Raw genomic sequence first — 25,627 nt, forward strand, 5'->3', positions numbered from 1 at the left:
AATTGCCCTTAGTCTCTCTTGGTCTGTGTGTGTGTTAGGGAATTTAGACTGTAAGCTCCAATGGGGCAGGGACTGATGTGAATGAGTTCTCTGTACAGCGCTGTGGTATTAGTGGCGCTATGTAAATAGCTGATGATGATGATATCTCAGACAAACACAGTAGCGGATTTCTCAGTATGGTTGAGGCTATCAAAAAAGAAAACATTCTCAATGTCTGGGTAATCGTTATTTGCACTTTATTTTTTAATAGAACATAATTCATTATCTGCTTTTGACTTCAAAGGTACAGTGCCCCTAGTGGTCAAATTATTACAGAAAATGGTACAAGCCTTACCAGCTTTAGATCAAAGCACATCTTCAACATGGAATACACATTATTTTATTCAAGTAAACGATATGCAAAATGTACAATCTCCTACAAACAACAATTGTGGGTTTATCTTGGGAATTGGCAAAATGATTATGAAATTATTTGGCAAATTTGTTATTTATCATGGTAATCCAATATCATTTTTCAGAACAGCTCCATTGCAACTGATATAAATAAGCTTAGGAGAAATATAGTAAAATTTTTATTCTGTTAATGTATAATTTTATTACAGCAAAAAATGCCTTTAACTATTGTGAATAGTGAATAGCAGCAATTAGTGTTGGCAAATAACCATTTTATAACAACCAACTTGCTCCATCAGCTGACACTCTTCTGCTTCTGGCTGGATAATGAAGAATTATTAAATGGTGTTGTTAACCTGTAATGAACACTTTCATTCACTGATAAGATTTGCAGCTATTTCCTGCAGCTGTGTGAGTAGATGAATAACATTATTATTGATGTGTTTGTATTTTTGACACAAGTATTATTTCAATGCTCCTGACCAGCCACAGTATATTTACATCAGTTGGAGACTCTGGGATATATTTGCTAAACTGCGGGTTTGAAAAAGTGGAGATGTTGCCTATAGCAACCAATCAGATTCTAGCTAGCATTTATTTAGTGCATTCTGCAAAATGACAGCTAGAATCTGATTGGTTGCTATAGGCAACATCTCCACTTTTTCAAACCTGCAGTTTAGTAAATGTACCCCTCTGTCTCAATCCCAACATTTATTTACTGTAGCTAGTTATGGCTGTCATGTGCTTGTGTTCCATATGCCCTTGTAACAGACCAAGGTTCCCCTGAAGGGCGATGAACTGAAATGCTAAGTACTGAATGGAAAAGTTCATAGTGGCGCAGGATCGGTGGTAACCTGGTTATGTCATGTCGATGATATCCAGGAATTCCCTGTTTGGTGGGGGCTCTAGTAACAGTGTAGAAGAGGTTTATATTGGATCTCCCCTGGCATTAAAACTATGAGATGCAGTTTTACCAGTACCTAGCAGGACCAGGTGGTGTGGGGAAGCCCAGGTGCCCCTCACCACCTGCCCCCAAAGCCTTTGCGCTCCCGAGGCCCACGCTCTGACATCGCCGGCCCCTTACTAAATTATGCTGTTGGGACCCACAATGCACCATTCTGGCCCTGTGTACTACCTGGATCTATTAGCTGCATACATAAAACCTATTATTAGATCCAAATAAAATAGGGTTTAATAATATTAGTGTGTAGAGAAGATCCATTAGAACCTCTCCTCACTATTGGGTTTCCCCATATTGTTAAAAACAATTTAAAATCAAACGTTTCACTTATATAAAGCCCATTAAATAAATAAGATATTGGGCCTATTTCATTAAGGAAAGGAAAGCAAGACAATAAGTAACTTTGAAACTTGGCAAAACCATGTTGCAATGCAAGGGGTGCAAATGAGTTTATTATTTTGCACATAAGGAAAATATTGTCTGTTTTTTATGTAGGATGCAAATACTTTATAGCTTTATTTTTACACTGACATTAAAAGTTGATCTAGGACATGCCCTACCCAAACTATAAATCTGTCCTCACATATTAAATTTACCTCCCCCTCCAATGCAATATGGTTTTGCCAAGGTCCAAAGTTACTCATTTTTAGGGCACAATTATATTCTATACCTCAAACACATTACACAATACAGATACATGGCTCTCAAGCAAAAACAAAGTCATTTTTTTCCTATACCTAGGACTTCCATCATATTAAAAAAAAACGTAACACCCGTGTGAAATGAAGTGTGCTTAGGTCATAAATTCTACCCAATACTTTGTTTCAGGTAGAATGGTTTTAAGAAAATATTCAAACTTGGGTCCACCAGGAGTTTAAATTATGCAAAAACAGGTGTTTGGGTGGGAAAAAAAGTGACTGGACTGTACTGGCAAAACTGGAATACTTAGGGGCCCTAAGAATCCCGTGTGGCCCATTTAGGAGTGGGGGCCACCATTGGATATCCTGGTATCTTCACTGGCCAGTCCGAGCCTTGGTACCACAGCCATCCAAGTCTCATTGCCTCTCTGTCTGTCTGTGTGTGAGTGTGTCTATAGTAGGGAATTTAGACTGTAAGCTCCAATGGGGCAGGGACTGATGTGAAGGAGTTCTCTGTACAGCGCTGCGGAATTAGTGGCGCTATATAAATAAATGATGATGATGATGATATTTTCTTCGGGTATCCATGCCTTAAGAATAAAGTTTCCTGGAGGCTGTGTCAGTGATGTCACAGACGAAGGATCAGCCATGTTTGTTAAGGGAGTGAGAGATTATATTATGAAAAAAAAAACCCTGAGAAGTCCCTCTAGTAAATGGGGTCGTCTGCTTGCCGACTGCACTCACTAATCATAGCACATATGACTAAGTGCTGATTCCGAATTCAAGTAATGAGCTTTTCAATAGTATATAGAAGTTTTCACGTGTTCTATGGTTGCCACGGTAACCTCCTATCTCCATTCCATCCTTAAACAGTAAGATGGGAGTATTATCCAGATTACAGTCGCACTCCTGCCATTAACCATCTTCTTTATGGCAGTTAATGTGAAAAGATCTATCTTTATCTGTGTGGCAATGATTAGTGACGTACTTCCCAATGTTAAGTGTATCTGGCCACTGTCAGCCGCCACGGACACTTCTCGGCTGATCAGAAGTTAGGTTGTGTTTTCTTTAAGGCCATAGCAACACAAATCTCTTGCAATCTCAATGCCACGTGTGCATATTATCTGTAGCCTGCAGTGCATTCTGACTGTGATTACACAATAGGACCTATACATATATTTACCATAACATATGGAGATCAGCAGCAGATTCATAGGCATCACGTGATCATTTCTTAGAACTATAAATAAAGGCATCATGCTGAGAACAAGATACAGAAGATCCAAATATAGAATTAATATGGGGTCAACTTTTCTCTGAAATAATGTATCTGTGTATTCACCGCTTGTCCTTAATCAGCCATATGTCATCAACAATCGTACCATCCTGGGGAAAATACAAAAGCAGGTTATATATTACTTTTGGGGATTATATATTACTTTTTTTGTATACTGGAATGTATATTTGTATTTTTATTTATCATCTATAACAAATTCTCTATATTATGATCAAAAACATTTTCATACAGATTAAAGATAAACCTATAATTGAAATCTTTTTTCTTTAGGAACCCTAAAAAAACCATTTTAAATATTATTTTTACCTTTCATTTCAAAATTCTAAAATAAAATGTTTTTAATTTCAATATAATATATAATGTTGTAAGGTTTTTTTTTTTTCAGTATTTCTTGTTTGTTTTGGGTTTTTTTCTTATTGGCCAAGAATGACTCTGACGGTTGGTGTTTTGCTTGACTTAGTATAGGTCGAACAGCCTTGCCCACGTAATGTGATAGTCTGTGAAGAGGCTGCCCCTGTCCTTTACTAGACCTCCGAAAAAATTATAAATAGGGGGAATAAAGATAGGCAGCCAACTCAGACTCGGCGCGGGCAAGGCATACTTTGGAACTTTGGTGTGGGCAAGGCTACTTTGAAGGAGAAACCTTGCAAGTGAACCTCGGGCATTGACTTGAAAGTTTAAACATGGAGAGAGGTGAAGACCAGATCTAGGTCTCACTGCGTAACCTGATCATGAAACAGAAGATAAACATGCAACACCGCTAGAAGAAATGTCTTGACCTAAGGGATAGAGGCCAGCAACATCTGGACAAGAATTGTGAAAGCAGAAACCTGATCCCTTGAGTGAACTTAAGACCAGCCTTCTGTTCAGATGACTCTGAATGAGGACAAAAAGGTGAGTTTAACAGAAAAGTGCCACAAGGGAAATGGTGATTCATACACCTGTGAATATAGCTGTCCCATAGTTTATGGTAGGCCCTGGATGAGATAGGCTACGTAGCATCACTTGAATCACCCATTTGTTTGTGCCTTAGGGACTGAAGAGCACCATTGGTAAGGCTAAGCACAATGGAGTAAATAGCCAACATTATATTACACTGTAACCACATCTGCATAGCTACATCTGTAGGCAAACTAGATAAGTGTTAGGGGTGTATTCACAAGCCAGACAGGATGGCTCTTTGTGCCTGATTTAATCACCTTAATCACCCTGTATTGTATTCCTATGCCTTAAGATCCTGAGACACAGAAGAAAGCCAAACACACCCCTACAGCCTGAGGCTATTCTGCAGTTATAAGAAGGAGCAGTTCAGTATTCAAGGGATTAACAAATATCAAGCTGGTGTAGGGAGTAATGGTCCCTGCCAGCTGACAGAGGACGGAGATCTGGAGAAGGACTATGAGGACCCATGTTGCTCTTCCTTTGGATAAATTACCCTAAATCTTGTTAATCTGTGCACTCTCCAAAAGCAAGGTGACTGCTGCCCTGCATGCAGACACTGGGGCTTCGCAATCCTGGGACTTGTCCTAAGAAGCGTTGAAGGAGCTGGTAACAAAGCGTAAGCCTACAGTCGGATTGCCCAAGGCAGCCATAATAGGACTGGTATCGTATTGTATGTATTACCCTTGTGTCCAGTAGGCTGTTCAGCCTCAGGAGACGCCAGTTCTTCACATTGATCTTTTTAAAAAATCTAGGAAGAAGTGCCAAAGGAGGGAACAGTTTGCCCAGAAGGAAAGGTTATGGGATCATCATTGTGTCCACTTAAAGTACATGTGGCTCCCACGAGTAGTAGCAGTAGCGGGCTACCTAGTGGTTCAGCCTTGAGACCATGAGATCCATTGGCAGGCCAAAGTGAGACACTATCCACTTGAAGAATTTCGGATGTACGGACCATTCTGTGGGGTGTACAGTCTGCTGACTGATGAAGTCTCCCAGTTCTCCACTCTTGGTTTGAAATTGGCCAACAGGATGACTCTGCAGCTTAGCTCCATTTCTGCCACGGCTAGAGAGTTGCAGGTGCCACGTTGGTGGTTGGAACACTGTCATGGGAAATACATTACAAATCTTCTCAATTTGTTTGATTTTCTTCATCACAGCTCCTCCGCCTCGCTCTTCATAGTGCAGCTCATGACTACCCAGGGGAACGAGCTAACTCCTGTAATGTCCAACTATAGTCCTAAGGGAATGACCACCCCTGTGCCAGGCAAACTGTCCTGAGCACCAGGAAGGTGCTCAGAAGGAGACCACAATCTTCAACCTATGCCAAAGAGTGTAAACCACTCAGGACACACAAATCCAGTGAGACAGGTGAAAGACAGAACTGTCCCACCCAGATTCAGAGAATACTTTATGATCTGTCATCTTTGTTCCAGCAAAGTGGTCTGCACATAGGTCATCATGGTTTCCCAAGAGGAAGCAGTAATCATAAGATCATGCAGGTATTGGATAATGGTAATCCACTGCTACTGGAAGTGAGTCACAATTGATGGCATCAGCTTGGCGAACACCTGACTTCAAAATAAATGGCTGCCGTGAAACTGCCCCTATAGGGAGATAGACATCCTGGATGTCAAAGAGCAGTCTGTCCAGTCTGTGAACTGTGCAGTGATGGACTGTAGATCCTATGTTACTGCAGATCTGCAGATATCTATCACATGCAGGAGGAAAGGCTAAGCTTCTCCTTGAGTCCATGTGACATCTCCAACATGGGACCACTATTGACCTCAATTCCCCAAGTAGACATTTCACTGTGGCTGAGTTTAGGCTTTGAACCCACAATTATTAGCAGGAAACCTTAAACAGGTCTTATGTGCTGAATCTTCACACTATGCCAAAACACTAAATGTGAGACACTAGGAGCACCTGATTCCCTGTTGAGAAGAAAAAAGAAGTGACATAGCTGCCAACCTGCTGCCTACAAGGTCAGATACTGAGAACAAGCAGGGACCCCATGTATCAGACAAGGCCGCTAATGCATACGCTCATTCCTTCTTTGTCCTCATACTACAAACCTCTGCTGTATCCCACTGCCCAGGGAGAGCAGAAGAGAGACACGAGTGAGGGAGGAATAGTCCACATCAAGAGTAGGGGTCAGAGGGAGAGACCAGAGTCCCTGTGACACTCCAGACATTACGGTAAGTAATGACTGATGACATTTTCTTCAAACTAAAAAAATGAAGTAAAGACTCAAGCACAGACCTTTCCTATGGCTCTAACCTTCTTGCCAACGGCACTTTAAAAACTGGAGGAAGGCATGAAATGAGGATAAAAGTGCCTCTATCCAAATTACCTACCCCTGCCCTCACCTCCCTCTGTAACCTATTGTCACGAAATCAGAGTCAGGATGGGCCTCGAAGTCTGTTCAGGTGGATCCTACCCCTAGAGAGGTGCGGAGTCTATCGGAAAGAGAGGTTTCACCAGGGATCCCTGCAAGGGAATATGGGCTTAGCGGCTGTCTAACCACAGGTCACGGTCCTCTAGGGGGAGATGAGCAAGACTAGATGGAGGAACAGGAGATATTGGTTGCAGTAAGGATATGTCAGAGTGGGTCGAACAGGTAAGTGGAAGTTCAGGATTGTAGGAGAGCAACAGTCTGCAGGATACTGATGCATCGGGGTCCTCATGAGACGGATGGCCCTGGAACAGGATCAGAGGAGATGCACAGCGATATGTAGAGTAGTGGCAGCGTCTTAACTGCAGAGACGATACAGGTATACACAGGTGAGCAATAGACTGCAGGGTGATAAAGCACTGAGGTCCTAATGAGCTGGAATATATATATATATATATATATATATATATATATATATGTATATATATAGATACAAGGGGTGTAAGGTGATTAATTTCCATTGTCAGTAGCCTTCAGGTTACACTGAATAACAAAATAAAAATAGGGGGTGCGGGTTGTGTTTACCAGTTTAGTAGATGGGCATGCTCCCGTACCCACCATATGTTGTTTTGGGTGTACACTCCTATTTTTCTTTCTCAATTTCTTTTGTATTTACAAAAGGGTTTACAGTGAACTGAACTACACATCTGAATGGAAGGTCCCCGTACCCCCCACAGGATGTGGGCCCGCAGAGCATCAAAGCCTTGACAATTTTCAGGGGTTAATAGGGTGCTACTGCCCAAAAACATATCCCCAACGCCTTGGCAAGGATCCCAAAGACCCTTTTGATTTCAGCTAGTCCTGGGAAAGAAGGGTTTATCTCAACATTTTTGGGAGGGTAGATTACCCAACTTCTTGTCTCTCACACATCCGCTTACATATACCAACTGTTTGGAAACTGCTGTCACACAGAGCATATTAAGCACTGATTATAAGCTGTGACATTTATAAATGCTGCACTTTTCCAGCTGCAATGGAAATTCTATACAAGTTACACATAAACTCTTCTAAAGCCGGAAACGCACTAGTGTGAAAACTTAAAGTTCCCGTTGACACCACTTTTAAGTTGCTATGAAATAGCACCCCCCAGTGGCACAATTATGAAGGAAAATGGTAGAATATTTGATTGACTGCACAAAGTAATATCTATTAAACCAAAACATCATCATTATATATCTCAAATCTCATATCAAAATACTCTCCCTCCCGCCCTCTTAGATCTACCTCTGACCTACGGCTTGTCTAGTCTCTGGTAACCACCTCTCACTCCTGCCTACAAGACTTCTCCTGTTCTGCTCCCTTCTTATGGAATTCCCTCCCACGCTCAATTAGACTTCCCCAAAGCCTTCAAATCTTTAGATGCTTTTTGAAAACTCATCTCTAATTTAGAGGTGACCTTATCCTTGATAACACTATTCACACTAATGCACCCTCACAACTATCCCAATCTCCACTCTAAGCCACACTCACTCCTCTTGTTTTAGCTGTGCCCTCTTCTCTTTAGCATATAATCTCTCTAATGAGCAGGGTCCTCCATACCCTTTGTTTTCATGTCTGCATTTATTTTGTCTGCCTTGTATGTCCCTGTTTTATGTTTGTCCTGTTTTCCCTACTGTGCGGCGATGCGGAGCACTGTGGCGCCCTACAAATCTACGACAATAATTAGAATCATCATTTATTTCTATAGCGCCACCAATTCCTCAGCGCTGTACAGACAATATCTGTAGCTCACATCAGTCATTTCTCCGACAAGAGACCCTCTTATATTAATCAAGAAGAACTAACAATGTACATTATCCCATATGAACCAACCACTCAAAAATTATACAGTAAATCACTTCACATTTGTACTTATATTCTATTAGACACCATGGGAATGCTGTGGAAGCCATAAACTGAAAGACTCAATGTACATTTGTTTGCCAGACCTGCTTTCAACACCCTCTCAGTCCCCTTAGTCTGCTCATTTACCAACACATACACTCACCTGGTCATCTGACACCTGTTGGATGTGTATGTGAGTCTTGTTCGCTATGTTAATACGCGTATAGCCATAATCTTCAATCCTTACTGCGCTCCACTCCCGATGCAGCGGAAAGAAAGGATCCAACCGCTCACTACACCCCTGCAGGAGAAAACCAGAACTGCACAATGAAAGACTGAACTACATTTATATAACCTTAACCCACTCACCTACGTCCAACACATATCCCACCTCAGACGACAGGCTTATTCTAATTATCTGGAATACGCCAAGTTATCTGTATCATTGTCTGTCTGTCTGATCTACTAAGCAGTAAGTGGCCTTGTTCTTATAACCCACAGAATCATCAGCTATTTAAATAGCGCCAGTAATTCCACAGCGCTGTACAGAGAACTCACTCACATCAGTCCCTGCCCCATTGGGGCTCACAGTCTAAATCCCTGACACACACACACACACATACAGACTAGGGTCAAATTTGATAGCAGCCAATTAACCTACTAGTAAGTTTTTGGAGTGTGGGAGGAAACCAGAGCACCCAGAGGAAACCCGCGCGAAACACGGAGAGAACATACAAACTCCACACAGCTAAGGCCATGGTCAGGAACTGAACTCGTGACCTCAGTGCTGTGAGGCAGAAGTGCTAACCACTGTGCCACCATGCTGCCCATAGATGATAATGAGATAGCAGCTACATTCACTACATCCTCTCATGTCGCTCTCATCACCCCCAATGTTTCTCTCACCGCAGATCCTGTGGTTATGTGGACAGGGGCCGGGGGATTGGTGTACGGAGCCTCAGGAGATCCTTTATAAACCTGAAACGAATGAAGATCTAAGTAAGAATTCTGCACATTTGTCACTTCCACAAACAGATCATCAAATATTCCTCATGAAGCAGAGGAGTAAATATCACGTAGTGTTGAGTTCAGACATATGAATAATAACTCCCTGGGATATTGTAGACTGACTGCAGTACTCACCGTACAGTTGTAGACCGGCCAGAGACGCTCATAGGAATGTTCATGTGCCCAGATCTCCAGGTCCACCCCTGAGGACAGACAGAATAGTTTACTCACCTGTACATTTCCTCTTCTTGCACAGCTGATTGGTAATAAGTAGCCAAATAGTAACTTTCCCCCCAGATCAGTAAGTAAAAATACAGAGACATAGAAATTGGGTATGGTAACTGGTTGGTGAGGTGCAATATTGTGTCTAAATAAATGTAATTAATTTTCCCCTGAAATTCTCCCTTAAATGCTCCTAAAGGCACTCTGTTTTCTGAAGCCTGCATTGTATGACGTGCAAATTTTGCAAAGCAAACAAAAAAAACAAATTCATAATCACTGGAGCATTATGATGACAGAGCAATAAGCACTATTTATATATAAAGGTCTAAGGACTGTTTTACTCTCGTTGTAAATGTCAGACCTGTATGGAAAACAAAGATTCTAGGCAAGGCTTGTAGTCACATATTTACTGAAATACCGTATTTAAAGAACAATTCCTCCAATGCGTACTGTCCTCCAGGTAATCCTGTGCGTATCTGAAACACAGCACATAAACCAACATAATTACTCCTTCAGTCGAGTTGAGGCCACCTACAAGAAATACGGCATCCTCCTTCATTATAGGACGATAATCAGCTTCAGCCTACCCATCATTGTATTACACACCTAGGGGGGGATTCAATTAGCTGCGATGTTCCTTCGGCTGCAAATTTTTTACGAAAATCTCCACTGATATTTCCTCGTACCCCATAGAGGTGTAAGGAAAAATAAGCAGAGATTTTATCATAGTAACGGTTAATTGAATCCTCCCCACCCCCAGTTGAAGACATAATATACACAACCCTCCACCAAAACCCTAGGTAGAGAAGAACCTTCAACTTTCGTCGCCGAGAGACAACTCCTGTTACACAGTTGACAAAACATCTTCAATTATACCAAATTAAGGGGGGGAAACACAATATAGACATATGCTAAATTGACAGATCCACTGAACCTGAACATTGAAACATCAATTGTCCAAAGAACAACCCACCAGGTTGTGAAGAACGTCTGAGATACTTCCAAGACCTCAAGAAAGACCATTCAGAGGAAACCTGAAGATTGAAACATCAATTTTCCAAAGAACAAGCCACCAGGCTGTGAAGAACCCCCAAACGTCTGAGATACTTCCAAGACCTCAAGAAAGACCATTTAGAGGAAACCAGAAACCAGAATTTCAAAGCTGCATTAGAAGGTTAAACGTAAGGCAAACACAATCTACAGTAATGACTTCTCTTCAGGCCTCTCTCAGATCCCTTCCAACCCATGCGTTACTTCTTCAGGTCATTGCCCCCTCAAATCTTTATCATTAATTTTTGTTCCTTAGAAGGTCTGCTCACCCCACCACCCACCTATCCTCCCACCTCCCTGCACATCTCTATATCTGTCCTTCTCACCGTGCTGTCATGCTTGACACAGTCGTCACTATCGAAATTGGTACAGTACATGGGGCGGTGTCCCATTGTGATGATCCACGGGCGCTCAGAACGGCGAGCCTGGTTGGTGGCTTTCTGTAGGAGACAAAGGTCTGAGGTCATGCATAATGGATTAAGGCGATATTCACCCTAACATGGGTATTAATACTCAATCATATACTGCCAAAAATGTAGGTCCGCACTGCTTCTCTATTTGTATCTAGCTATCAGTTTAGTGTCTTGGGTGCTCGGATCCACCTGGAAATGCACTTGTTGAAAAACGTGAAAAGTGAAATCAAAGTACAAAATTATTATTACCAGTTATTTATATAGCGCCACTAATTCCGCAGCGCTGTACAGAAAACTCATTCACATCAGTCCCTGCCCGATTGGGGCTTACAGTCTAAATTCCCTAACACACACACACACACAGACTAGGGTCAATTTGATAGCAGTCAATTAACCAACTAGTATGTTTTTGGAGTGTGGGAGGAAACCGGAGCACCCGGAGGAAACCCACACAAACACGGGGAGAACATACAAACTCCACACAGATAAGGCCATGGTCGGGAATTGAACTCATGACCCCGGTGCTGTGAGACAGAAGTGCTAACCACATAGCCACCGTGCTGCCCACAATATGATTACAGTTTAAGACCCCCCCCCCTCCTTCACCTAAACATTTTCATTTTGTTCTAAATATGATGTTTTAATTTAATTTATGTCTTAAATATATTAAGAGAGTGATTATGGGTGTCTGTTATCTGTGTCACTTCTTATTGCACTATTTGCATGGCATCTATAAATGTCCTTTTCTGCTAAATTGCAACTAGAAAGTGCAAACTACATCCCACTTATACTACAAGGTGAGCGCCGTTCTCCTCTATCTCACTGCACAAAACGAAATCTCTTTTTTGCAAATGTAGGCACATGTTGGACTTCATTTCAAGTTATAATATGGATAAAATCCAGCGAAAGGGTACAAACTTACACCTGGACAAATCATGTTGCAATGCTAGCGGGGGCAAATTATGTTCATGCTGGGCCATAGCCGGATTAAGGGGGGGGCACAGGGGGCAAGTGCCCCGGGCCCCCCAAAGCCTTAATCCAGCACTGTGCTGGGCATATACTGCTTACATGTAGCACACAAATACTGTGGCATCTTTATTTTAAAGCTATGATTTAGAGTTGAGCTAGGTAGCAAACCCCTCCTTCTGTAAATCTGTCCCCACATATTAAAGCCCCCACCCCAGCAGCACAGCGTGGATTTGCCGCTTCCCCCCTGAGCATTGCAATATAGTGTGTCCAGGAACGAATTTTCAGTTTGTTTTGTTGCTTTTAACTCTAAATTAAGTATTTTATTTTAGTTTATTTTAAGTGCTTTAATATACAATAATAAATTAATGAAACATCTATCCTCTCTTTCCGTACCTTAAACAGGCCATGTTTTAAGCATTACCCTGATATTGCACACAGTTTACATGACCACACACAAACGTTGTATCTCACCTGAAGATCTCTCTGCAGCCATTTATACTGCTCCCCCACCAGCTCTTGGCCATATTTCAGGTAGAAATACACCTCTGTGGAGAATGAGATGATGTGAGCAGGTCCTAGATCCCAGCTGTGGAAACATGGATATGTTAATGTCACCGGTCTCTCCTGCATAATTATGTGGCACCAATATATCATCTACTTACCTGTACCAGAGACCCTCTGTCTTTCCTGGCATGGAAAAACGGTTACGGTAATTGGAGAAGTTACTAAAGAAAACAAGAGGGGGACAAATGTAATCATTTTAATAACTGAATTCTACATACCATCATAGCTGCGAGTCACACTTACAGCTTAAGTGCAATTATAAGTACTAAGTGTCGAAGTCAGCTAATTGGATAAAGTCATTTCAATTAATATTGAGCAAACTTGGTTGTCTTTGACTGAAAATATGCGTAGAGCGCGCCACGGCGTGGAAGGACGTATCCAGCCGCAACAGGTGGCAATAACAGTTTTTACACTTTTAAACACATTCACACGAACACACACATTTGTAATTAGTACACATTAATTGTAGTTGCAGTACATAGTTATTTATGTCAAAATATAGCGGTATTTATGTTTAATATTATAAGTTATATGCATGTTAGTAAAACTCAAGGTTCAGGTTGCAGGAACTGTGTCATGTTTAGTATCATTTTAATCCCCTATTCATCAGCAGCTGTCTGGTTCATTCGCCGAAGAAGTCGCACATTGCATACTCTAGTTAGTGATGTTAGGGAATAAATGTTTAAAGTGATACTGACTATAAAATGCTAATAGACTAGTTGAAACTGGAGTCTGGGCAGGAAAATCAGAGCACATCCCCTGGAGAGATGACCCCCACCTTTGTATATTTTGGTTTGAACTGGCCTATGACCTGCAGTACACTGGACCTTCCTGAAGACTGGACCAATAGAAGCAAGCCACATCATCTGCTTTGCTTTACTGTATTTCTGACTGCATATAAGCAGGAGCTTTGGACTTAGTGACCAGTCTTCCTTGACCACAGCCTTCAGACCTGAATGACTGTTCACTGGATCCAGAGCGCCTGCGATAAGTAACGGCTGTACTTATTATTATTTCGCTTGAATTATTCTGCTACTTTTGGATAATAAATTAATTTGTGCTTTGGAAACACAAATCGAGATTCGACAATCGTTATTGGATAGCGACAAAACATGCATAACACAAGTTATCCCCAAGGTAAGTTGTAGCTAGGCTAAATGTATAAAAGAAATTGTACTCCTGAAGCAGTAACACTATTTTTTAAGTACTTTTTTTATTTTATTTTAGACAGGTACAGTTGGGAGCACAAAATGCGTTAAACTTTGGATGAGGCCCAAAGTGACTTGTCCGCGGTCTTAAGGACTAAAAACCAGTATTCAAATCGGGTCACTAGTGCATTGATTTTAGAGTCAGTGCTCTTAACTATTGAGCCATTCATATTAGACATTAACGGTTCCTGAGATTATACGGATAATAATGTGAGCATTATTCAGTTTCTGACTTCTATAACACATGTACTTCTCAGCCAATTACTAGTCTAAAGTACAGGAGTATTAACACTCACTAGGCCTCTTCGTGATTTCCAGGACACGTCATGTAGGGAACGTAAGCCGCAACTGACTCAATCTGACGCATAAATTCATCCCCCACTTGAGCATCGTCCTAAAAGAAGCAACGGATGATGAGAACTGCTGTATACAGGGCATTTGTCTCTGAGGCACGAGGCACTCTGAGGCTCCTAGTGACCCAATAGGCTACATTCTTGTAATGATTGTTTACAGGACAGAGGCATCAAAAATATTCCTTTAGTTTGGAAAAGTTCCATTTAAGTAGTTAAAAAAGAGGTGATCCTGGGATTGGGGTAAAACCACAACAAAAGTAAGTTTAACATTATTTTATCTTATATAAATGACATTTTATCCTTTGAGGTTAGTTTCTGTACATATCAGTGGGTACACACACAGGGTTTACTGTGCTATGTACACCGCACGCTGAATGCAGCATGAACAGATGTGAACAAAGAGATCATTGATTCCTCTAAAAAACATGAGGTGGGTAGAGACTGACACTTTTGTCAAAAACTGTCTGGATCAAAAATAAAATACAACAAGCATGTGGGGTCAGCGCTTGAAACAAGTACAGTGTACAACACACTTCCCACAGAGATTATTGGTCTCTAATGTTCCATTCAAGCTGCATTCACCATGTAATGAATGCAAATAAATGCAAACCCCATACCACTGCATGTACCCAGAGTCTGATCCAGTTAGGGACTGTCTAATAAGAGGTGTTAGCAAAAAATATAAATATTCTTTACCTTGTCCATATCATAAGCAAAATCACCTGCAAGAGATAGATATAGTGAGACCCATTCAGCTGTGTACGTTGTATACAACACATCTCTCTCAAGCTTGAGTCACACAACCATTTTTATTACACACTTCATTCTACTACATTACCCTTCGCTATTCATAACACACATCCTAAACACGTAGTACACTGCTTCCACCAATGGCAGTACACTGCACTCTCCACATGTAATACACTGCTCCCACCAATAGCAGTACACTGTACTCTCCACATGTAGTACACTGCTCCCACCAATGGCAGTACACTGTACTCTCCACATGTAGTACACTGCTCCCACCAATGGCAATACACTGCACTCTCCACATGTAGTACACTGCTCCCACCAATGGCAATACACTGCACTCTCCACATGTAGTACACTGCTCCTACCAATGGCAGCACACTGGACTCTCCACATGTAGTACACTGCTCCCACCATTGGCAATACACTGCACTCTCCACATGTAGTACACTGCTCCTACCAATGGCAGTACACTGCACCCTCCACACGTAGTACACTGCTCCCACCAATGGCAATACACTGCACTCTCCACATGTAGTACACTGCTCCCACCAATGGCAGTACACTGCACCCTCCACACGTAGTACACTGCTCCCACCAATGGCAATACACTGCACTCTCCACATGTAGTACACTGCTCCTACCAATGGCAGCACACTGTACTCTCCACATGTAGTACACTGCTCCCACCAATGGCAGTACACTGCACCCTCCACACGTAATACACTGCTCCCACCAATGGCAATACACTGCACCCTCCACATGTAGTACACTGCTTCCACCAATGGCAGTACACTGTACTCTCCACATGTAGTACACTGCTCCTACCAATGGCAGTACACTGTACTCTCCACATGTAGTACACTGCTCCCACCAATGGCAGTACACTGTACTCTCCACATGTAGTACACTGCTCCTACCAATGGCAGTACACTGCACCCTCCACACGTAGTACACTGCTCCCACCAATGGCAATACACTGCACTCTCCACATGTAGTACACTGCTCCTACCAATGGCAGCACACTGTACTCTCCACATGTAGTACACTGTTCCCACCAATGGCAGTACACTGCACCCTCCACACGTAATACACTGCTCCCACCAATGGCAATACACTGCACCCTCCACATGTAGTACACTGCTCCCACCAATGGCAGTACACTGCACCCTCCACACGTAGCACACTGCTCCCACCAATGGCAGTACACTGCACCCTCCACACGTAGTACACTGCTCCCACCAATGGCAGTACACTGCACCCTCCACACGTAGTACACTGCTCCCACCAATGGCAATACACTGCACTCTCCACATGTAGTACACTGCTCCTACCAATGGCAGTACACTGCACCCTCCACACATAGTACACTGCTCCCACCAATGGCAACTGCACTCTCCACATGTAGTACACTGCTCCTACCAATGGCAGTACACTGCACCCTCCACACGTAGTACACTGATCCCACCAATGGCAATACACTGCACCCTCCACACGTAGTACACTGCTCCCACCAATGGCAGTACACTGTACTCTCCACATGTAGTACACTGCTCCTACCAATGGCAGTACACTGTACTCTCCACATGTAGTACACTGCTCCTACCAATGGCAGTACACTGCACCCTCCACACGTAGTACACTGCTCCCACCAATGGCAGTACACTGTACTCTCCACATGTAGTACACTGCTCCTACCAATGGCAGTACACTGCACCCTCCACACGTAGTACACTGCTCCCACCAATGGCAATACACTGCACTCTCCACACGTAGTACACTGCTCCCACCAATGGCAGTACACTGCACCCTCCACACATAGTACACTGCTCCCACCAATGGCAGTACACTGCACCCTCCACGCGTAGTACACTGCACTCTCTCCATGCCATTTGGGTAAGAAATTATGCTATTTTACATCTCATTACTGCTTATTATCTTGTGTTATCTTTAATTGTGTGGTCTTCTATTAGCCCAGATGGGTCTCTTCCACCTCTAAGTCTATAAGTATTCAGCAGGGTTCTAAGACCATAGGTCAGTATGCTATCTGTTTCCATATTTTAGCCTCAGAGGTTGGAATAAAAGAGACAGCCACCTTTTGGTAAAGCCCTGAAGACAAGACCAAGGAAGAGCTCACAGGCCGTGAAGTTGCAGTTTTCATGACCAAACTAATTACTCTGTGTAATGACATTCTCATGCTTTGTCACTTGGTCCTCCCTCATCAGCTGCTGCCTCCTGGGATGAGCCTGAGGGCCAAAACTTTTAGGTCTCCCACCGCAAATTCCATTACTTCCAATGTGGGTTCCTGATGAACTCTGGACCCTAACTAGACTCAACACCTCAGATAAATTACTGCCATAGTGGGCTCAGTACTACCAGCATTCATGTCAACATCATCATCCTCACCATTTATTTATATATATATTGCCACTAATTCCGCAGCGCTGTATAGAGAACTCATTCACATCAGTCCCAGCCCCATTGGAGCTTACAGTCTAAATTCCCTAATACACACAGACACACACACACACAGACTAGGGACAATTTGTTAGCAGCCAATTAACCTACCAGTATATTTTTGGAGTGTGGGAGGAAAACTACGCAAACACGGGGAGAACATACAAACTCCTCACAGATAAGGCCATGGTCGGGAATTGAACTCATGACCCAAGTGCTGTAAGGCAGAAGTGCTAACCACTGAGCCACCTTGCTGCCCCTACTCTTCTCATCTCCACATAATTACCTTACTCTCCAATCCAAGCATTATCCAATAACACACCAGTACCTACCAACATGCAGTATGGCATCATACATGTTCATCTGTGTGTCCTTCTGGAGCCGTGACAAGGATTGTGCATTCTCATTTCCCATATCCCCAAACACAGCCAAGCGGGGGCCCCAGGAAGGCTCACTCTTCAGCACATGGAAGTAGAACTGGGGGCTCCAGCCAAGGGAACTGCCGCAGTGATAAGCTGAGAGACGGCGAGCGTGAGAGAGGGAAGGTTACACAGGAGACGTGAGACAGTCACAAAATATCACAGAGATCATAAAGAGACAACAGGGAGAAAAATGTTATAAATAAAATGCTGAAAACAGGATAAGTGACACATTTAAAGGGACATTATACTAAAACATTACTTTACAATTATTGTCATATTCGGGTGACTTTTATTTACTTTGGGGACATGACCAATAGAGGTCAATCACACCCAGTAAAAGGTGACACACACGTGAGGAAATTGTCACATATGTGACCCCAGCCTTCAGCTATTCAGGTTCCCCCAGATTGTCACTTCAGGGGAACACTGCACCTCAGGCTTTTGCTGCCAGCCCCCTGGCCAGTGGACCACGATAGACTGTCCATAATCAGTGGGGTTTCTATAACTTCCTAGGACACTGCTACACTTGACCTTAGCTTAGTGGAGCTTCAGGACATTCCCTACATCTGACCTGCAACCAACAAGCAACATGACATCACCCATTTATAAAACAGTAAACTACCCTGAGGTTCAAGCTTGTGTAACTCAGGGTGAAATTCCTAGGGGAATATCTACTAAACTGCGGGTTTGAAAAAGTGGAGACGTTGCCTATAGCAACCAATCAGATTCTAGTTATCATTGTTTCAATACATTCTACAAGATGACAGCTAGAATCTGATTGGTCTCCACTTTTTCAAACCCGCAGTTTTGTAAATATTCTCTTAGTGTTTATTGCTAAATTGACTTGGTGGTTTGGACCCTTCATCAGATGCTAAATATAGTTGAATACTTTTATTCTTTATAAGGTTCTCACAGGGCTGTACAGGAAGGTGTATGCAAATGTGTTGCACTGAACATTAATATAGAAGGTAAGTCCCTACAAACATATGCACATATTTATATTATGTAGTTAACATCAAAGACAACTGTTCAGGACCTGATTAAGTGTTCAGGCAGCCCAAGGTTAATACACTCATAGCCCCGCCTTACACGACAGACTAACACACGGTTTCAGGGGCAAACGCAGGATTTGTAGAGGAGGGTTTCCACATCACGCCGCCAGTAGGTGTGACCAGCATGCATGGGGGCGTGGCTAGCTCTCCAACTCTTCCTATTCCCATAATATACATGGGCAATGCTGCGTGCACTACTGTTAGGTGCATGCAGCTCTCTCTTTTCGAGCAGAGCTCATGTCGCCATCTTTGTTTCTCCTGCTCGCTTATCCTTCAGCGCCCGCCCAAGGATGACTCATTGTCTTCAGCCTTTACCATAGGAATACGTCAGGAATAAAACTTTACTACATATTGTCCTTCAGGTTTCCTCTTTACTTTGGAGAACAGCTATTCTATTATATTTTAAAAATAATTTCAGTTTACACCTCTCCATGTCACAGTTTTTACCCTCCAAAAGCCTTGCGCCCTAGGCTGAAGCCTTGTCAGACTATTGGATACAGACCCTGCTCCTGCTGGACCTAATTATATGACTGATTTCAGAAGGAGTTAATTTTAGTGGATCAGAATGTTCTAAATGTGGGATATCAGCAATAATGCGTCTGATTCTGTGCAGGAATGCAAAAGTGTCATTTTGTTTTACAGGATAGAGATATAGCTCTGAAAAATGTATCTTTTCTTCTTACACCTCCTGGGAAACTGAGGTTAACGGATGTCATCCACTACTTTCAATGGAACACAATTTGCTGCATCTAGAGCCTGATTCATTAAGGATCTTAACTTAAGAAACTTCTTATTTCAGTCTCCTGGACAAAACCATGTTACAATGCAAGGGGTGAAAATGAGTTTTCTGTTTTGCACATAAGTTAAATACTGACTGTTTTTTCATGTAGCACACAAATACTTGATAGCTTATTTGTACACTGAAATTTAAAGTTGATATTTGTGTGCTACATGAAAAAACAGTCAGTATTTAACTTATGTGCAAAACAGAATACTATTTTGCACCCTTTGCATTGTAACATGGTTTTGTCCAGGAGACTGAAATAAGAAGTTTCTTAAGTTAAGATCCTTAATGAATCAGGCCCCTAGACACAATTTAATGTGAAAGTGCTTTAGTATGCACACATAGCAATGTCGATGAAGACTAAAAATTGTGACAATTCAAATGAAGGTAGCGCCTAGTTCTCCTTAGTCTCATAAAGGGGAGGGTAGAACAAGTTGTATTTTGGTATAAAAAAGTAAAACTTCAAATGAATTCAGTCTCAAACTAATCACTCGCTAAATGTATCGTTAAAACTAGATGGATGACGAAAGTGTGGATTGGGGACATGATATAGCGCAAAATATGTCCATTTTCTCACAATAAAACACTAGACACCTCCACTTTAAACGTCCTCCGTGACATAAAACAGACAGTTAATGAGAGATAATGAGAAATATCTAACGAGATAGACCCGAGCTTGTCTTACCGTATCTCTGACCAGGATCCAGGTTTTTCAAAGTAACCCGATGGATAAACATCTTTCTCTGCATTTGGCCCCCATCCACAAACAGAGTGGAGTCACCGTACGCGGTAAGATTGAAGGAGGGGGGCCCGGGTAGAGGATAATACTCCACCACAGAAGGGGTCCAGCTGAAGGTGGTCCATGTCACAGTCATAGACGCCGGGAGACCTGGACAGAAAGAAATATATCACTGCAGACATCACACATCTCAGCATTAATCAAACCATTTCTCTGGCTGATAAATGTGAAGTCCATTTTCACCTGTTTTCTATATGCAGGCGAACTATATAAGACGGGTCTGTTTGCATTCAGTACAGTTTCATTATTTGCTTACTCCTGCCCAGAATCCCTTTACGTCTCCCAGAGCTCTCCCGTCAGTTTATTGCAGGTTTGTAAATCCTCTCACAATACAGTAGCTTGGGGGTGTGGCCTATTGTCAAGTGTGTGATGTCATTGGGAGGAGGACATGATGTCATTGTTGGCGCGGCCAGGAAAGGTCTGAAAATATGACAGTGCGAGGTAGCAGATGCAACGCCCGGAGTATGCCCATATCTGCACAGAAGGATCATATAAAACTACGTATAGCATATACATTATCCTGTACCAGGCACAATTACCAACAGACCGTTAATGTTATTGAGATTAGTGTCCCTTTAATTTGGGTGCCTCCCGAGTCTGAAGGGAAAATCAACATTGTGAGTTAAATAGATGCAAAAAAGGGGGTTTCCTTGGAAAATTGGGTGAGATGGGATCCCTTTTTGATAGAAGTACATGAGAAAGTCATCTGCCTTTGGAGAAAAGGTAAGAAAATTGTAAAACAGGGAAAAATTGATGGTGAAGTATTTCCAGGAGAATGATCATCATCATCATTGTGTATTTATAAGGCGCCACAACACTACACAGTCATGGACAGTCAGAGTTACAAATCATACAACATATAATTGCACATAAAAACAGAACAAGTACAGACGGGGTTCATGAAGCAGGGGCAGGGGCAGGGTACAGAGCCCGGCTAGTGACAGCTCACACTGACTTCAGATTCTTTATAACCTGGCAAGGCAGTTGTGAGATTTAATTGCCATATCTGTTTTAGGGTGATACTAAACAGCAGCTACAGCAACAAAGGCATAATTACCATATCTCATTACCTCCTCCCATGCTCACCTCCAAGACTTCTGCCGTGCTGCCCCCAATCCTTGGAACTCCCTAGCCCACCTCACTCACCTCTCCCCCAACCTTCAGTCCTTCTAACGCTCACTCAAAACTCACCTTTTCAAGCTCACCTATCCTACCACCTCCTTATCCATCACTTCCTCTTCCTTGCCTACCATCTCCATCATTTCCCAGTTGGTCCTACTGCCTCTCACCACCCCTCCCTCTAGAATGTAAGCTCTCGCGGGCAGGGTCCTCTCTACCTATTGTCCCGTGTCTGTCTACTGTCTGACTCCCTCGTACGTCCTGTCATGTCTTTTGCTGCACTCTTTGCGAGTCCCCATAGCATTACTCACACTCATCTGTGCGACTTATGTGTATTACAACATCTATTTGTTACTGGCTTCTGTATCTGGCGCTACGGAATCTGTGGCGCCTTATAAATAAATAAACAATAATAATCATAATAATAATAATAGTAGCGTAGGGGGGATAAACCTTCCATGACAACGTCTCATGTGTATATGTGTTTTATGTAAAGGTGACATGTACACAAGACCACCTCCCCTCCATACAGATGGTTTGGTCATGACAAATGATCACAAACACTAACCACACACAATGATGGTACTTACCTGTGTATGACAGGTGTACCTGCTCAGGTTGGTACCAGCCAATGTTAGCAGAGTTTACACACAGCATGGTCACACTCAGGAGGAGAATAGATATCCACATACTGCCTGAAAGATACAGAGGTTAGATTTCACAGTAATCACAAATCGGTGTTTAATAATATTTTTTATTTCCAACTGATAGATTTGTCGTCTTTAATACAATAACTCTGAACTCAAAGGGGCATATTCAAATGACGGTGGGATCGCCGAAAATCCCGCGCTCAAAAAATATTACCGTTAATACGGTAATATCGCCGAGCTGCGAGCTGAAATCCAGCGAGTAAATTACCATATTAACGGTTTTCCCGCGCAGGATTACCGTAATAACGGTAATATTTTTTGAGCGCAGGATTTTCGGCGATCCCGCCGTCAATTGAATATGCCCCATACTGTCAATACTGTCAATAGGACAATGTCATTAAGGACCTGAGTCATTAAGGAGAGCAAAGCATAAAAAAGGAGTAACTTTGCACCTGGGCAAAACCATGTTGCATTGGAGGGGGAGGTAAATTTAAAATGAGGGGGAAGATTTACAGTTGGGGGTAGGACATGTCCTAGATCAACTTTAAATTTCAGTGTAAATATAAAGCTATCATGTATTTGTGCGCTACATGAAAAAACAGCCAGTATTTACCTTGAGTGCAAAATAATAAACTAATTTGCACCCCTTGCATTGTAACATGGTTTGTCCAGGAGCAAACTTACTCCTTTTTTTGCTTTGCTCTCCTTAATGACCCAGGTCCCTGGTGTTTTCTGATAGATTAATATGCAATAATAGCGGCCTTTTTGACAATAATTCGAGACTGCAGATTACTCTTTAAAATCCTGGAATATATATCCCCCTGATTCTTAAGAAAGTGATGTGAGAGGTTTCTATATCTCCTTTGTGAACAAAAGAGGGCGCAGTCGCTAGAAGCAGCATGATATTAAAAAATCCGCCTGGTCCTTATATTACCCTTAAAAAGGGACAAATCTGGGGTTTAACAGACAAATGGTAACTCTGGGAGGATAAACCCTCGTAAGTTTCCGATTTTTGCTAGGGACACATAGGGGGAGAAATCAATTACCCGCAATGAGCCAAACACCACGTCAACGTCTGGCTCCGCTTATTCCTGGGTACCCGATCACCACGGATTATCCTACACACATCTATGGTGTGCAAGGAGAAGATCCATGATGTTACATCACTGCACAGTACCTGAGAGGAATTGAATTCCCCCTATAGGGTGTTTTATATCTACCCGCAGGAGGCTTGTGGGCGCTGCTGATACACTCTGTTGATGGTGGTAGCCATCCTGTTTCTCGCACGCACCTCCACTATTTATAAACTTCTCTCTTCTCCCACTGGCTGCGGCTTCTCCGCCCCCTTTCACCTAGACCAATTAAGGCAGCTGAGGCTACAAAATGGTGCCAGGGCTACAAGTCTATGCAAGTTGTGCTATCCTGACTGTTTGGCTACTATTCCGGTGCGTTCCTGCTATCAACATCACTCTGGTGTATTCCTGGTATCATCATCTATCCGGTAATAATCCTGGTATCTGTTCTTGATTACATTTACCGCAGATCAAGCCTGGTATCTGTGCGGAGGTCCACGACCTTGGACTGTGGTACTCCAAGAAGCTGGATTGGGACTTTTAAGACTGTTTGTCACCTGATGAAAGAAACTTTTATGGCAAAATTTGGCAGTAGAAGGAAGGTGCTACTGCTCCCCCTTTCCACCCATGGTGTCTTTTCAGTTCCAGATTGAACACCAGATTTCCAAAAAAAAGGCAAAGGCAAGCAGAGACATTTTTCTTGTGGTGACTGCCGACCTGACCTTAAGCCAAAAAATTCCATTTAGAATGACATGTCCAGGATGTAGGAGACTCGCTGTATCAGCTCTAACCTGGGCATGCTTGTTCTGTAGCCCCTCTGAGGGCTGTTCCACTCACCTGAAAGTAGTCTTTGCCACAAGCTGTAAAGACCTTGATGTTGAAAAAAAGGTTTTTCTGAAGTCTTTCCATTCTCATATCCAAGGGTTCTTTGAAGGATGCCGATTCCAGGAGAAGAATCATAGTCTTCTTGGACAGCCAGGAGACCAAAGTGCCCACTACAGGCAGTTTCTCACAATTCCAGATTACTCGGCTAAAGGAGTAAACATCACCGAAAAATTGCAAAGTGCAAATATGCACCATTAATTATGGAAAAAATGGCAGGACGGTGGGTCCAGAAAATGTAATGCAGAAGTTGGTTCCGGTCATTGGGATCCTGGATGCTCAGGGTCTAGAGTGCAGCCCTGATAAGGTAGTGGATGGCCTCTGAACTGGACAAAATTTTGTTGGACTCAAATGGGTGGTCAAGTTGTCCTGAGCCTCATCCTCATCCCTGGCTACTCTGTCCTCCTTTTCCAAGGAAAGATCCACCACTGACTTATCCAAACTGCTTTCTTGGAGAGCAGGTGTTTGGCACCTCCCAGCCATGCTCCTCGGGAAAGACGAGGTCACCTTCCCAAATGGAAAAGCTGAAACTTTCCCTTTAAGGTTGTACCACAAAAATCATCACTATTTGGGGGTAGAGGGCACATCTTATTCAGAGATGGAGCATGAGAGCGGGAGGGTAATAGAAGACCCTTCAGGGAGCCTACCTCCTAGGGGTGATATATAACCCACTATTTATATCCCCTTACTATTGAGGGGAAACAAGGGTCAGTTATAAATCACATCTATGTATGAAGGTATATGAATGGGAGAATGGGAGAAATGCATCACAAAACAGGTTTGCAATAAATGCACTGTTCCATCAATTCTAATACACTTTTGAAAGGTTTGCTTGGACAACATATTGTATACAATGAAAAATCCATCAAATGTCTTGTGTTAGATGTGTCTCTGTGACAAAATTGCTTGTGTAGACACGACCTAAGACACACTGGGGGAGGATATAATTTCAGCTTTAAAAACAAGGTGAACAAGTTGCAAACTATGAAGACAAAAGACATGAGAGCACAGACAGACAATACCTGACGTGAGGTTGTAATCTGGGTGGTGGGACTAGTTGCCTCTTTAGCACAGGATCATGTCAATGAACAGTAAGGAAATGAGGGGCTGAAGACAGTCTGGGAACAGCCGGAAACAAAACAAAGGGGACTGGCTTAGATAAGAATATCCTCTCTGCAACGTGGGTGCCCCCTTGTGAGTGAAACCAGTAGTGCACTCATGCAAATCAACTGGATATTCTTAGATCATCATCAATTAATATAGCGCCACTAATTCCGCAGCGCTGTACAGAGAACTCACTCATCCCCATCCATATCAGTTCCTGCTCCATGGAACTTACAGTCTAAAT

The 25,627-nt window shown here is 42.6% G+C and overlaps 1 protein-coding gene across 2 annotated transcripts; it reads right to left on the reverse strand.

Annotated features, from left to right (window-relative positions):
- Positions 1-213: 213 nt before the first annotated feature.
- ACP7 (acid phosphatase 7, tartrate resistant (putative)) lies at positions 214-25,438 on the reverse strand. Of its 2 annotated transcripts, none has more exons than XM_075186810.1 (14): positions 25,302-25,438; positions 22,265-22,365; positions 20,442-20,645; positions 17,831-18,013; positions 14,988-15,013; positions 14,235-14,332; positions 12,829-12,891; positions 12,638-12,752; positions 11,111-11,224; positions 10,153-10,210; positions 9,648-9,715; positions 9,411-9,482; positions 8,668-8,805; positions 214-3,378 (listed from the first exon to the last, which is right to left on the reverse strand). In XM_075186810.1, the coding sequence occupies exons 2-14, from the start codon at positions 22,362-22,364 to the stop codon at positions 3,331-3,333; spliced, it is 1,287 nt and encodes a 428-aa protein (XP_075042911.1). In that variant the 5' UTR covers position 22,365; positions 25,302-25,438; the 3' UTR covers positions 214-3,330. The 2 variants fall into 2 exon arrangements, with proteins under 2 accessions (XP_075042911.1, XP_075042910.1); XM_075186809.1 differs by having other exon boundaries at positions 22,265-22,369.
- Positions 25,439-25,627: the final 189 nt, after the last annotated feature.

This window comes from Mixophyes fleayi, chromosome 9 (assembly GCF_038048845.1).
Source record: "Mixophyes fleayi isolate aMixFle1 chromosome 9, aMixFle1.hap1, whole genome shotgun sequence".
NCBI lineage: Eukaryota > Metazoa > Chordata > Amphibia > Anura > Limnodynastidae > Mixophyes > Mixophyes fleayi.

Bases quoted from the DNA above. Each gene is read 5' to 3' on its own strand.
- ACP7 (XM_075186810.1), bottom strand. From the start codon at position 22,364: ATGTGGATATCTATTCTCCTCCTGAGTGTGACCATGCTGTGTGTAAAC. The intron at 12,892-14,234 runs GTGAGTGTTAAT...TGTTTTCTTTAG, and splicing joins GGAAATCACGAAGAGGCCTA to TAACTTCTCCAATTACCGTA. The intron at 9,483-9,647 runs GTGAGTACTGCA...CATTCGTTTCAG, and splicing joins GGCCGGTCTACAACTGTACG to GTTTATAAAGGATCTCCTGA.